We start from the raw sequence: 15,298 nt of genomic DNA, 5'->3' as shown, positions 1-15,298 counted from the left end.
CAGAATATATTCTTGCAAAATTAAAGAGACATATGTTATCAATCAAATGACATCATCACAGATAATAATCACATCCTGTGTCTTGACATGGATAATGATACAAAACATCATACATTTAGGCCTGTCAAAATCTTGATTCAAATAGCAATCATCACAATGTAACCAGCTATTAAGCGTGACATATATTGTAAATCACGTAATAGTGTCAATTATATTGAAAAATGAGCACTTGATAACAGTATTAATAAGAATTTGGGTCATGATATTTGAATTCTTACTTTTATTGCCTTTCATTTTGTTCTCGTTTTCCAATCAGGTTTGATAAGGCGTTTTATTTTTAAAAACACCTTTAAAATCAATGTTTTGAGTTTCTCTCTTGTAGACAGTGTTACTATTTTGAATTTTGGTTTGGAAGAAAAATAATAATTAAATGCACCGAAATTACCAAATGTGATCTTTGAAATACTGAAAAGATTCTTAATAAATTTTAAAATCCTGAAGTAGTTCTGACGTAGTTTCGGCCAAGTACGCAAGCTTTATAGATAGATAGCTGTTGTTGCATTACAAGGCTTCATACGTGAAAATGAAGTGATGTGAAAAGATTTTAGTTAATGTCATTAATATTTTCAGAGTTAGCAACTTAACATAATTTGAACAACTTGATAGAATTTGAACAAAATTGCTAATCTATGTGAATGGCTAAATTACTTGATTTTGCTCATTATTGCCTTCTTAGGGAGTAATATTTTAAATAAATGTCCTTAAAAAAAACTGCGAAATATACTTAACTTAATTAACATACATATTTGTTTTAACTTGCGTTTTTTACAACTTGTAAGTGTAAATTACAAAACATTCTGACGATATTGCGAACTTCTACTTAAAACTTTTAACGTTTATTTAATAATTGGTGTATTAAAAAGGGCTTTGATTTTACAATTAAAATCATAATGCTCTAATTACAGACGTCACTTAGGGACAACTTGAATGAAATGTATACAATCATAACGCGGTCATTGAATTTATTTTTATTAGGCGAAGGAAATGTAATGTTCACAAACAAGCATAAATTTTGTCGTTTAATTACTTTTTACATAGTTCGTATGCAGAATGTAAGTTTAATAGTAATCAAATACGGAAAAATGGTGGCATTTAAAGTGATGATGTCAAAAAAGTACCCAACAAGCAATTCAAAAACAATCAATAACATACTTTTTAATATAATTATTTTATAATTGAGGGTTTAAAAGTTAATGTATACATAATTCATTTGCTAATTTGTGAAAAGAAAAGGCATTTTTTATCCTTATATAATATAATATCCATTTCTCGCTTTTAGTAAAAGGTGCTAAAAAAAAAGATAACTTGTTGCAAAAAATTAATAAAGGTAAGTTCATTATAGCAATAGACAGTTTTAAGTATAATTTTTATTTGATATTAGATTTTAAACCTTCCAAAATGAAACTGCTTTGAAGGAAAGCTGTGCAGTTCCTAACTACAAAAAGTTAAGGAACGACTGGGTTTTAAAAAAATTTGAATTGTAATTATGTGAAGAGAATTGCACTGTAATTAGTACGTTTCTTTGAAGTAAGAAAAATCTACATTCTGTCTGAAAAGATTTAAACATCAGAAAAACATACTTAATTTGTTCTGAGTGATTCAAAATGAAAATTAGAAAAAGGTAAAAAAAAACTGGAATGGGCGCAATAGGCCCTGAACTTCCATAGGCTGTCGCGCCACTGAGTTTTTTTTTCCGTCAATCAAACCATAAAATTGTTATATAATACAATAGTACAGTTTTTAAGGGTTGGCGAGTGACAGAAGAAGGGACGAAGCTTACTAATATTCATGATTTAACAAATAAAATAAAGCCTTCTCACATGGCGTCACTGACAAGCTTTCAGTTGAAGGAATTTGGCAGTGAGGAAATGACTTGGCTGCAGATTTGAAAATTTTGCCTATATAAACAGCTTTGCCTATAAAAATATTCAAGTACACTATCGTGACTCCCTAATGTCATATATTTGCGTAACTTAACCGCTTAGCTTGAAAAGTGGGAGTTATCCGTAAAATTATACTGCATAATGAATAATTTTTAACCAGATATTTTTTTAACCTGAATCAAATTTTAAATGTATGTGAGATTTTGAAAATTCGATTTCTCTGGAACTGTACGACAGATTTAATTTGCGATATAAATGACATTCTATAAATGACGTAAAAATGTGCATAACTTACAATTTAAAAGTTTTTGGACTATTATAAAAAATTTATAAAAAAAGCGAATGTGATTATCTTTGGAGAAACGAATTTTATACTTGTGTGCCAATACCTTTCAATTCGCTTAAAAATTTCTCGAGATAAACAATTTATTTTTTGACATATTTTCTCGAGACTAGAATACGCATAAAGTAAAATTAGCATTATAGGCTTTCAAACTTTTGACCACTTTCCTAACAATTGAAACCATGTTTTCCAAACTTCCACTACCCCTCTCCTATAGTTTGAATGTCAATAATCTTAATCAGTAGATAATCTAAATCCATCCGAGAAAGTCTGATGATTGAATTAAAATTTATTCAGAGTGTTACTTTTTTCATGCAAAAGAATAATAAGTTAGTTTGTCAACAATTACGTACAAGTTATCTATATTCTTAAAAAATTTACATGACATCATCATTAACATGGTATCATACGCATGTCTTTTAGCTGCTCTCTTAAACTGTTTGAAACATGTTTTTCAGACTGCGACTTTAACACATTTTGACTATCAAAAGCCCACATCCCACGAAAAAAGGTGTGTTTATTCAGAAAAAGTATGTTTTATGATGATTCCTTCACTTGATTAATAGTTAAGTTTAGGAATCAGACATAGGGGTAATTCTTTAAAAAGATACGTAACTAATAGTAGTTAATTAACATATTTTTGAAATCATCCTTTGGAATCATTAAGATATTTTCTTTTTTTCTTTTTTAATATTTTTCTTCTTTTTGCTCACGGCACAACTTTAATTTAAGGGGGCAATCAAATTTATCGCTATACTAATTTTTGTCAAATATAATTGAAATTAACCCAAAACATTCAAGAATTGAAATTATTTGCATGCAAGTTTGAAACCACTGTCTCTGGTTTTATAAACTGACTTGATAATTGGTTCCCGCTGTGGACTGATAGTAAAGACACAGTTCCCAGTAGAACACCATCACTACCAACCATTCAACCATCGCTAGTTGTGGTCAGAAAGCGGGTGAGTGACTACTTTGATCAGCCTACTTAGAAAACGACGGTGCGGTTTTCGCTTAAATGTTAAACCATTGAGTGCTCGACTTCGCTCTCAAGTCATCGGGCTACCAAACCAGGGGAGCCATCCCCGCTGTAGAGGATCAAAATTGCGATGGTATGTCTTGGGATCATCCTGTGTGATGTTTCCTAGATCGCCGCTAAATGCCCATTTTGCAACTTCAATGCAACGTAAGTAAAGTACCTACCAGCCTTAATATTTAATTGGATATAACTGCGACTTAGTTGAAATTTAACTAATCAAAAACGGCAGAAATAAGCAAGAAATGGTATGGATTACAATAGTTTTCTTTTTAATAAACCATTAAGCACATAAATTTTTAAAAAAAATAGAGTTCCTTAATCTATAAATATATACAAATGAATGTCTGTGCGTGGGTGTGTCCTTTATAGATTCCTAAACCATCCAATAAAAATCGATGAAACTTGGCATACAGATAGTTTGAAGCCCGAACATTCTACGACAAACCGTTTGAGCTGGATGAGTGATAAACGACATGGAATTTTCTGAATGACTAAGTGTTAGCAGTTGTTTTAAATTTAACGATTAAATTTTTCACATATTTCAAAGATAACATCAATGATAATTGCTAAAGTTTGCAAAAAAAAGTTTATTGCACGTATTTAAGTATTTAATTAATTTATATTCGCTATGTCAGATGAATTCCTTGAACATAACGTGGTATCACGTGTGGTCTACGTCACCAAATGTATACTTTGACTAATACCACATGCTTTTATTTTATTTATATTAATTCGTTTAAACACGATTGTTAAAAAATTACTTATTTAAAACCAACGTTAATGAAACAGAAAAAAAAATATTTATATATTTAAAATCAAAATTAATGGTAAGGTGGTATTTATTCATTTAGGAGAAACATAAAAAATTGCCTCCAATGAGGTTTATTTACGCCAATGATGCTTAATTAATTAAGTTAATATATGCATACTAAAATAAGCTAAAGTAATGGAAGTACTAGAAAGCAAAAGTAATGGAGTAAAGTTATTTATTTGTCTAGAGGAAACTGCTACAAATCGTCCTTCTATCATTGACGACAATAGTGCTTAACTAATGTAGATAATATGCATTAATTGAAAAAAGAAAAGTAACTTAAGAACTGAAAAGCAAAAATAAGGAGAAGAGATACTTATTCACGTTTTGGGTAACCGCAAAAATCTGCATATTAGTATTTTGAAGAATTAGTATTAAAAGAAATTTTTCCTACCACTACTTATAAATATTTAAACAGTAAATTAAAGGACAGATAGAGAAATGGTCATGTTCCAAAATCCTTATGAAGTTCTAATATAATTTTTTTTAAATTAGGCTTTAGTTGGCTGCTGACAAATATGTATGAATTCAAATGTTGAAGGGTTATGTAATAAGTAGCAAATATACTTATATAGTTATAAAATATTATATTGATATATTTGATGATTTTTTAACCAATCAGTTTTAATACCTATACTTTGGAACAAAGTGTTTTAAGGCCCCTCGAAAGGAATATGTACCTGATAAAATCACTTAATAGTGTTAAATTTTAACTATCACGACTTGGCCATGATTACATCATGCTAAATACATCTTATCCTTACATATATATTCCAATGATATGAATTACAAACAATGACCTCAGCTTACTTCAATAACATAAAGCTTCTGAAGATTACAACATATAATATTAATTTTAAAAAAAAGGAAATTATAGATATATTAATTGAAAAACTTAGAACCACAGGTAGGTAACATTTTCAGAGGGAAAAAAAGTTTTATCCAAATTATTTTATTACCAGTTTATTAGGAGGTGGGACTAATAATTTTTTGCTTCACTTGATTTGCCACTGAACAAAATAAAAATCATGCAAGCTTACTAAAAACTAAAATGGATTAGTTATGTTAAGATAAAAGTAAAAGCAAAAACAGTTATGTTACATTCAACATAGCAGTATTGACGCAACCATTTAATGCTATTTACTCTAATTCACTAATTCCCCTAAAAATGTTACTTACCAGGTTCTTCCATTAAGCTCTTTAATTGTGTCGGTATATGCCTTTGAGTTTTGAGCATGATTGCTCAGTACTGATTCTTTTCTTTTTTTTATTCACCCAGTGCGAAGAACGGGTATTCAGCTGATAATTAAGTAAAAATGTGTTCACTCATGGACAAAAAACAGTTTTACTTAAAACATTACATGCCTAGTAATTGACACTTGTCCTTTCTTTTTTAGCCATAGAGTTACAAAACAGGAAACAACCAACCGAAAGTAAGTATTATTACATTCATATAATTAGAAAAGAAATGAAGAAAGTGCTATATTATATCTTAATATAAATGCGTCCCTCTCACAAAAGGACGAGAAATAAAGTTTTAAAAAAAGTTTAAAATAAAATAATTGATTTTTATCTCTATTGCAACAAGAAGTAGAGCAAATTAATATGCAGAGAAAGGGTAAGAAACAAATGTGTATTTGTAAAGGTTTTGCAAGTTTCAATAGTCATTTATCAAAAATAATGAATCTTTTAAATGAATGAGTGTGCACTCCCAGAAAACTTATTAGCAACCTTATTAGGTTGATCATAAAATTTTTGCCTTCAAGTGAAATATCGTGCAACTTCATTTTAAACATTAAAGTAATACGAAGATAAATTGAGTAATTTTTTTCAATGACAGCTGTAGAAGCAAAACAACTCTACTAAAAGTAAAAGAAATTATCAATCTTAATATATTTTCTATAGATTTGTTTTTTAATGAATCATATCAAATTCAAATATAAGAAAGTATATAAAATTCAAAGTTAAGATATAAAATTATTATTTCTTGTATTGGAGTATCAGGCAATTTTTCATATTGCTTCTTATAAACCGGCATACTAGAGCATAAAAGATTTCTGTATTTAGGAATTCATGTATGGAAAACAAATTTTAACCATATTTTTCTTTTAAATTAGAATAAAAATTATTAATATCTCTAATAACTGATTTTTTTAATGTTTTAGTTATTCAGTTAAATCTACAAGAAAGTAAGTAAAATTTTGAAACTTAATTGCTTGAGATTTCTATAATTAGCACTTCTATAAATAAAGAAATATAATTGTGAAAACTACAAAATGGGAGAGTAAGGTTTACGGATTGAGGCCAAAACCCTAGAATGATGAAGTTTAAGATGCAAAAAAGAACAAAAAAGGACTCTTAAAAAAAGACCTTTAAAAAAAGCCTCAGTCCAAGATAGCGCTTTGGACTCACATTCGTGAGAACGAGACTTCAAATCCGGACAGCTGAAGATTGTGTAGTAAATGGTGACTGGTGCACGTTAAATCTGTCGAGTCACAAAGTCCTTCATTTTCCCATAACAAATTATACCTCTGAGGGGGACTTAATTGGAGATATATCGCTCTCCGTTTCAGATAAAAATTTCGACCTGTGGATGATTGAATGAATGCATAAATGAGTCCGCTCTGTGACGTATTGATGCGACAGAAGTTTAAATCTTAACCGTCATAGATGGCTCTACTGGAAAACAAGAACAATCGCACTCTTTCTGCCTTTATGGCAGATGACAACAACCTCAAAAAGGAAGCATCTTTTCCACTAAAAAAGCCTCTTAAGTTCTTTGAACGATTTGTATTTTTAACCAGATTTTTAATCTTGTTCTGAAAAGGTTTGTATTTTTGCAGACATATTTCTCCCCAATTCCCAAACAAAAAAAAATCTGGATGGGATTTACCATTATTGCAACACTTAGCTGAAGCTATGCAGTTTTCATAGCACTGGTAGAAGAAGGGTCTCAGCTCATTCGACGCATAGTAATTCGTCCTTGCATGTTAATTGCACATGGATGAAATGGTGGTGCTTGGGTATCAAACTTATCATCCCACTTTGAAGATGATGCCGTACTTTTATAATTAAATTTTTATTAAACAAATAATTGTTTTATTTTTGGAATTGATTGCTTTATTTTTTGTTTGCAGTTTTCGTAAACGAAATTGCACTTTGAAGTATCCATGTTATTTCCAAAGCGCTAAATCCCATTCCAATTTCTTCCAACTCTACTTTACTTTATATTTTAGTTTCCAAGATTTCTAATTACAATTTCTTTTCATTTATGCACAAACTTTATTATCTTTCCTTTACAAAAATTATTTAATTTTTTATTTATTTCGCTTTTTTTTAGATACTAAGAAAACTACACCTTTAGTTACTTCATCAGTTCAGACTACAAGAAAAAGTAATATTATTTCAACGATTCCTTCAAAACTTTCAGAGATTTAAATTAAAAAGTTTTGTTAATAAACTTTTTTTCAAACTTTTTATACTATTTCTTTTACTTCATTCACCTTGCTCTTTCAGATAATAAGAGAACAGCAACTTCAGGTAGTTCATTTTTTCAGACTACAAGAAAAGGTAATATTATTTCAATATTTTCTTCAAAAATTAAAATAATTTTAATGAAATATTTTTATTGATATTTTTTAACTTCAATTTCTTTTCTCTTTCAGATAATAAGAGAACTACAGCTCCGACTACTTCATTTATTCAGACTACAAGAAACGGTAATATTATTTCAATGATTCCTTCATAGATTTCAGAAGTTTCAATAAAACATATTTATTAATAAACTTTTTTAATCTTTTTTCTTGCTTTTGTTCAACCTGAAAAACATTTTCTTTTCACTTATGACTTCCAATTTTTAAAACAAAAAGATAAAAATTAGTTTATTTTTTGACAAATCTTTTTTTAACCTGCTTTTTCCTCAGATAAAAAAATAATATGATCATAACGAACAATCTAGACATTATTTAAATGTTATTTACTTTACTTTTCTGGATACATTTGTTAATATGTGCTAACAACGCATGGTATGCTTAATCAAGTGCAAAATACGTTTTAGTATTATTTCAACATCGTTTTTAATAAAATAAAAGGCTAAAACGTATTTCTTTTTCTATTTTTTTTCTTTATTTTTCTCTAAAGTTCAATTTTAGTTGACATGAAATTTCTATTTCTTATCACAAAACATTGATATTAGCTTATCTTTACTGAAACTCGTCAGTCATCTTTATCTCACTGATAATGAGAGAACTACACCCTCAACTACTTGAAAGAGCAAAATTGTTCCTAAAGTTCGTATAACTTATACAAAAAAATGGAATATATAAAACTAATACAAAAATGGACAAATAACTAATACAAAAATGGACTTGTACAGTAGTTCCACTTCTGGTTTTTATAGTTCTTATAGCAAAAATGTCTAAATAGTTAGTTTAAAATTTCACAAATGTTTTTTACAGTATTTCTTCTTTTTTACAAATAAAGATAATTATAATCTCATCAAGTCAGTTACTTCTCATACTTAGCCTTCATCTTTCAACCGTTATCTTTTTCACGATAATTCTTTTAAATTTTGAACTTAATTTTTTGAATTCTTTTAAATTTTATACTGTAATTATACTTGTGGAGAATAGTAGCTTTCGACCATGTCAACCTTCATCTATGAAATGGTACTCCACCATAGAATCGAGTTAACATGTCTTATATACTAGTGAATTGTAGTTGTAATTTTGTAGTGGTAGATACGCTACAGTACTCCCCCACCAGAATTACATCCGTGATAGAATTCCATGAATGGATTCCACTAGTTGAATCATTGCTGTTTTGTGCGAAGCAGGGAGAGCTGTATTAAGATCGCCGTACTTTTTGAGTGCTGAATGTGAGAGGTGTATCAACTTCACGGTCGTAGTCGCTCCTGTGTTGACTGTAGCAGTCGAGTGTACGCAGACCGAAGTTGTGTTTAATCGAGAATGAGTAGCAACAGTGCGAGAGGGTGATTAATGTTGCAGTCACAAGCAGTAAGTCAACTGTTTAATGTGGATCATCCATCGAAGTAGGCGTTACTTTCCAGATAGGCGTGTTCATATTGAAGTGGGCGTTACTGCCAAGGTAGGCGTGTTCGCATTACGTCCGTAGGTCACCAATGTGGGGAAAGTAGTTAACGACAAAGTCAACAGTCATCTATGAAAAGGTACCCTTTCATAGAATCGAGTTAAGATGTCTTATATACTAGGGAATTGAAATTGTAATTTTTGTAGTGGTAGGTACGCTACAATACTGTTATTATTATTTTTTACACTTCACAGTATAAAAAACTTTCGACTGAAAGAAATTCCTCTAAAAAATACAATAAATGTTTTTTTCTCAAACAAAATATTCTTTTTATTGATATTAAAATTATCAAATGTGGTTATAAATATTACTTTCAATTTTAAAGTAAATGTTATGAATATTAGTCCAAATGAGCGATAAGTCATCATTATTTCTTTCATACGTTGAAAAAAATCACAAAAATTATTAAGACGAAACATTTTAATTCGAGTTGTTTGAGCGAGTGCTAATTACCCTTTATAAATAAAATAATTGCTTAAGTTAGATAACAAATTAACTTTCGACATCAAGAAACGTGTTCTAGCTTCCTTCATAGCAAAAAAATAAGCAAAAACATTTTTTGGTAATTAGGTTAATTAATATGTTTATGCTGTGTAAAGCAGCGTTACTGCTGTATGTTTGGAATCTTTTTTGATAAGGAACAAGCGATTCCATTAGCTTCGTACGAACGATGCACTAGATATTTATCAACATTAACAGCCTCAAAATGGGCAGTAACTCAAAATGGGTATATATACTACATGTCATTATACACTCAGGATATGAAAAGAAAGAAGAGATCAAAAAGTACATGTCTCACACCATGAATTTTGAAATTAAATCCAGAAAGTTGCTTGAAAGTAATACGAAGAAAAAATATCACGATTGATGCGTGTAGTAGTCATCTTAGTGGAAGATATTTTATTGGCAATAAATATAGAAAATGGTTTAATTTTTTTTTCATTACGTCTATATTTGATGACCGATCATCTTGAGCAACTAAAAGAGAAACAAAAAATCGAAAGCTAGCCTGTGATTCTACGAAGTATTTTCGAATGTATGATGATTCGAATTTAAATGTGATTAATAATGTTATTTTTTTTTTCAAAAAAAATATTTATAAAATCTATACTTTTTTTCCATAAGTTAGCTTCGTAAACCCAAACTGTTCCCTTAAGTGTAGTAGATAGTTTTATGCATTGTTTACATATTTGGCACATCTCGTGAAGTAACACTGATTTTAAAGGTGATCAATTCCAGGATATAGGGGATAGTCTAATACATTGCAGTTAAGTTACTGATCCAGTTCAACCTTGAAATATCTTTAAAAAATTGGAAAATAAACATTTTATCAAACTTTTTTGCAAAAAGGAACTACTTTATTTCTTAAGAAATCACTGCACATAAATCAAAAGATTTGGGATACAAAATAATACATTTTTTATTCATAACACTAACTTTCCGAAATAGACAAAATAAAAAAGGGGAAAATTGAATAAAAACTAAACCAATGTTTAAAAATATAGATTTTTCGCCAAATTATCATGAATTATGTAACCAATAAAACAAGTACATACTTAAGTTTTCATGCCCTGACATTTCCTAGTCAAGCATTCTTACTCTTATGGAGTTAGAATAATCCGAAATTTCATTCAACTGGTATTTACTTTTAAGTTTAGCTTACAAAACAAAAACCATTAAAATTTAAATCTTACTTTTTTTATTTGCATTTTTCAGACAACAAGAATCCAAAATATGACATGTATTCCTCATACAGTGTATATCCATCTGATAGCATGTATCCATCCTATAGCATGTACCAGTCAGATGACATGTATCCATCTTATAGTATGAACCCGTCAGATGACATGTATCCATCTTATAGTATGAACCCTTCAGATGACATGTATCCATCTTATAGTATGAACCCTTCAGATGACATGTATCCATCTTATGATATGAATCCATCATATGACATGTATTCATCATACTTCTCATATTCCTCTAGTTACATGTCTTCAACATCAGACATGTATTCCACCGACGAAAGTATGTTAAACGATTATACGTGATACTTCCTAATTATTATACATAATATGTTTTCTCAATGAGTTATATGAGAGCTTAGAATTATAAGAATTTATAATGCGTTTTTCTTATATTATAATATAAAATACTCTTAGATTACAATGAACAGAGAGCAAAAACTGAACCATAATGAATAATTTTTTATCTATTAACGTTCAAAATTCAATCAAAATAGTTTGAGAGGGTGACCTCAAATGTGCCAGCTAATTAGTGAAGATGATAATTTAAGTTACGAAATCAGACACAAAATCGTATTTTCTCAGAATGATTCAGATTTTTGACTCCTAAAATCTAAGGAGTAGCCGCAATTTAGAAAATATACATACACAATGTGTCACGCAAATTTCACCTTATACTTGACCCAGGAGTACCTTTGTCCTTTGGATTGGGTTCAAAATTACAAGGCTATGGGGTTGATATTCGTAAACCAAAAACTGAATCAGCTGTTAGATGGTTATAAAATAAAACATTTTTATTTATGGTTATAAATGAAATATAAAATAATTTTTTTGCTTTTAGATATTTCGTCACACTGTAGAGGTTGGACAGGTGAAATGAGTGATAAATATAATTACTATAATTTAAATAAAAATCTCTGAAATACAGTTAAAGTAGCATAACAAAAGTTTTTGAGTAAGGTCAAAGTTGAAGTTTTCTTTTCACAAGCCAAGGTCTCTGTGGATTGGCAAGTAAAATGAGTGATCAAAACAACCTTTGCAAGTACAATTGAAAACACAACGCAAATGTTTGCGATATATTTCGAAAAAAAAGGCTTGACAATTATTTTCTTTCTATTGCTATTGCTGTGAACTCTAAAATGAAATTTCAGAAAGCAAATAAAAAATATTTATCTTTGAAAGAAAGTTGCAATATGTAGCCTAGTGTATAAAAATGCCAAATATATAAATATCTGCATTTAGAATTTTTGTCACTTTACGTTGATTCTTCTATTGCACGACAGAGCTCAGATTACGTAGAAATCTGAAAAGAACTGAGCTGGAAGTTGCGCAATACCCCTATTATGAGTAAAATAAAGAGCAAAATTATTAAAATCTAAAGAGGCTAGGGTATTAAGCAAGTCTACAGCAAAAAGAATGACCTCTCTTCGTAAGCATTGAAATGAACTTTCCAAGCATTTTTGATGGTCTGTCAACGATAGTGCAATGCCCCCTATTTCTTAAAAAAAGAAAAAAAACTCTAATACATGTTATTTTGTTTTATTTTACTTTATTTTCATTTATTTTATAAATCAGACCACATGATGTGTTGGATATATTTTCAAAATTCTAAGCAATCATGACCTTATTACATCACTCTGTATAACTCTCTGAAAGGATTTAATTTAATTTGAAAAAGATTCTTAAAAAGATAAATTTGAAAAAGATTTAATTCAAAATGCTCCAATACAATCCACAGAAAAAGCAAAACAGAAAAGCAAAATATTGAATGTCTTCAATTTTTCGTAAATATTTAAAAATAGTGAGAATTTCATAATAATTTATGAAATATTTGATTTTAATTATTCTTCACACATATTTCAGTTTTAAACAAATTAAGCACGTGAAGGTTAATAATTAATAAAATGACTTTTATACTGTCCTAACTTTATGTTATACAAATATCGCAAGTAATTTACATTAAAATTTCAATCTTTACAGGTGACTCATATGCAAATGAAGAAGGTAAAAATCAGAATTATATTTTTTATAACCGAATTCGATTACTTTGAATTACTACTTGAATGAATATCATGTCACTGACTATGTTAGAATAACTGGTTATAACTGTTGAAACTGATTATAAGCAAGAAGTGCATCTTTGATTTCTAATCAAGCATTTATCTTTATCACAGTTTTTAAAAGAATGATAAAAGCATCTTTTTTCAAAATTTTGTGTTTTCTTAAAAATATTTTTAGTCAATAGTTTAATATTTTGAAATTAGTAAATTCTAAATTTCTTTTAAAAACACTCAAATTTAATATCAATATTAGATAAAAAGAATGTCTATTAATAAGCTTACATATCAAAAATTTTAATATGGTAGATTTAAAACATTTCTACATTTTAAATCTCAATAACTTTAATAATATTTCATAAAAGTTTAAAAAGGAAATTACTTAAATATTATAAATAAGCATTACGAATTCATATTTATTTAAATGTTGATGCACAGTTGGTAAAAAAAAAGATATCACCCTGAATTACTTTCGTTCTAATGATCGGATTTTCACGTACTAAGTGCCAATATTAATGGTTTCTGCCGATGACTTCAAATATGCTAAATGTTTAGTGCTAACTATTAATTAAGTTATGAAACTGGACACAAAAACGTACTCTCTCTGAATAAACATACATTTTATTTACATATTTGCATTTTTAATCTTCAAAATATAGGGGTTAGCTGCAATCTGGAAAATGTGGTCCCTATAGTTTGACCGGAAGAGTGATTCGAAGTTTGGACCCCTTAATGTTAATTTCCCTTTTTGCGTTTTTAGTCATGTTTTTAAAACTAATTAAGCAATTCAGAAAAAGTTGCACCTGCTCATAAGACTTATTTCCCCAAAGAAAATTTCATGCAAAAACAAATTTTAATAATTTTCTATTGCTTTTTATTATTTAATAAAATTGAGGCTGAAAAATGTTGAATTATAAGGTATGAATTTTTTATACCATATTAATCTACACATTTTTCAGATGAAAAATCTAATATTTGTAACTGTTTTTATTTAGCTCAGAAAAATGAAAATTAAACAATTTTAAGAAAATAATTTGGTGACACTGAAGAAATACTTAAATGGGGTTATTAATATTAAAATGTAATTAACTTTCGAGGAACTTGACTTCGGGGGCGTAGCGTAAAATTTCATTCATATTTTTTTCGTTAGCAACCAATTGTTAATCTTTTTATTTTTATATTTTTTAACTATAAAATACGATGTTTCCTTTTCAGTCGTCTAAAAATTTATATGTAATTTAGTAAAGAAATTTGAATGAAACATTTTATTGAATGAAAAACATTTTATTCAGCGAAAGTCAAGTTTTATAAAAGCATGCTTCTGATAGAACATGATTATACACCAGATTGTGCTTATATAATGTGATTACATTTTATTTTTCAGTTTGTTTCCTCAATATTTGATACAATTTCAATAATATATATACGTATGCATAGATTTAGAATTATATATTTATCAATTTCTTCAATATATATTTAATAATCATTAATATGAATACGTAGTCAATATTTTTAAGCATCTTAAAATTTCTCAACATCTTATATATTGTCTTAATCTTAAAAAAAAGTTTTTAATCACCTGTCCGGGAGTGTTTCGCTGAACCACTTTATCAACTATTTAATTAAATTTTAGCATTTTTAAAAAACTTATTATTTACGTTACTACTTATAGTATTTCATCATTAATATACCAATCCCTTTTTAGTACTTTAATTTAGGTTTTCTTTAAAGTAACGTTGTTTTCTAAATTATTATCAAGCTTCTTTTTGAAGAAAACTTTGAATTATCGTCTGCTAGCTAAGACTAAAACCTTGTTAAGAAATTTTTAAAAAAACATTCCACTCTTCAAAATTATTTGATGCAAAACATCTGACCATTTACTAAGTATACTATTTTTCCGAAAAATAAATAAAAATTATTGATTGTCCTTTTTTTATTGCTTTTTGCGACTTCAACATAGATTATGTTAAATAGTGTCGATGTTTTATAAGTCACTACAAAGTGTATAAAGTTACCGAACATAAAAAGCTGTCGAATACGTAGCCAAACTATTTTAGCATCTTAAAATATCTCAATATCTTAAATGACGTCCTAACATCTTAGCTGCGAAATTAAATTTTTAATTATCTGACTACGTGTGATACACAGAACTATCCAACTAATTATTTCATTATATCTTTAACTCTTTCCTTATGATACCATGTAGATTTTTTTCTGTATAATAAAGTAAACTAATTCATTTAATTTTTAT

The 15,298-nt window shown here is 28.4% G+C and overlaps 1 protein-coding gene across 1 annotated transcript in view; it reads left to right on the top strand.

The window, feature by feature from the left end:
- The window catches only part of LOC107447044 (uncharacterized), a 210,312-nt gene that overhangs the window by 183,094 nt on the left and 11,920 nt on the right, over positions 1 to 15,298 (top strand). The window contains exons 171-178 of the mRNA XM_087167704.1: positions 1,340 to 1,387; positions 5,534 to 5,569; positions 6,302 to 6,325; positions 7,477 to 7,530; positions 7,653 to 7,706; positions 7,802 to 7,855; positions 10,962 to 11,273; positions 12,971 to 12,994. Of these exons, the coding sequence (XP_087023830.1) occupies positions 1,340 to 1,387; positions 5,534 to 5,569; positions 6,302 to 6,325; positions 7,477 to 7,530; positions 7,653 to 7,706; positions 7,802 to 7,855; positions 10,962 to 11,273; positions 12,971 to 12,994 (606 nt within the window). The remainder of the gene's footprint in view (positions 1 to 1,339; positions 1,388 to 5,533; positions 5,570 to 6,301; positions 6,326 to 7,476; positions 7,531 to 7,652; positions 7,707 to 7,801; positions 7,856 to 10,961; positions 11,274 to 12,970; positions 12,995 to 15,298) is intronic.

Source organism: Parasteatoda tepidariorum, chromosome 7 (assembly GCF_982258835.1).
Source record: "Parasteatoda tepidariorum strain Cologne lab strain chromosome 7, Ptep-v5.0, whole genome shotgun sequence".
Taxonomy (NCBI): domain Eukaryota; kingdom Metazoa; phylum Arthropoda; class Arachnida; order Araneae; family Theridiidae; genus Parasteatoda; species Parasteatoda tepidariorum.
The sequence above is the reverse complement of the archived record's forward strand: the minus strand, read 5'-3'. Positions and strand labels throughout refer to the sequence as shown.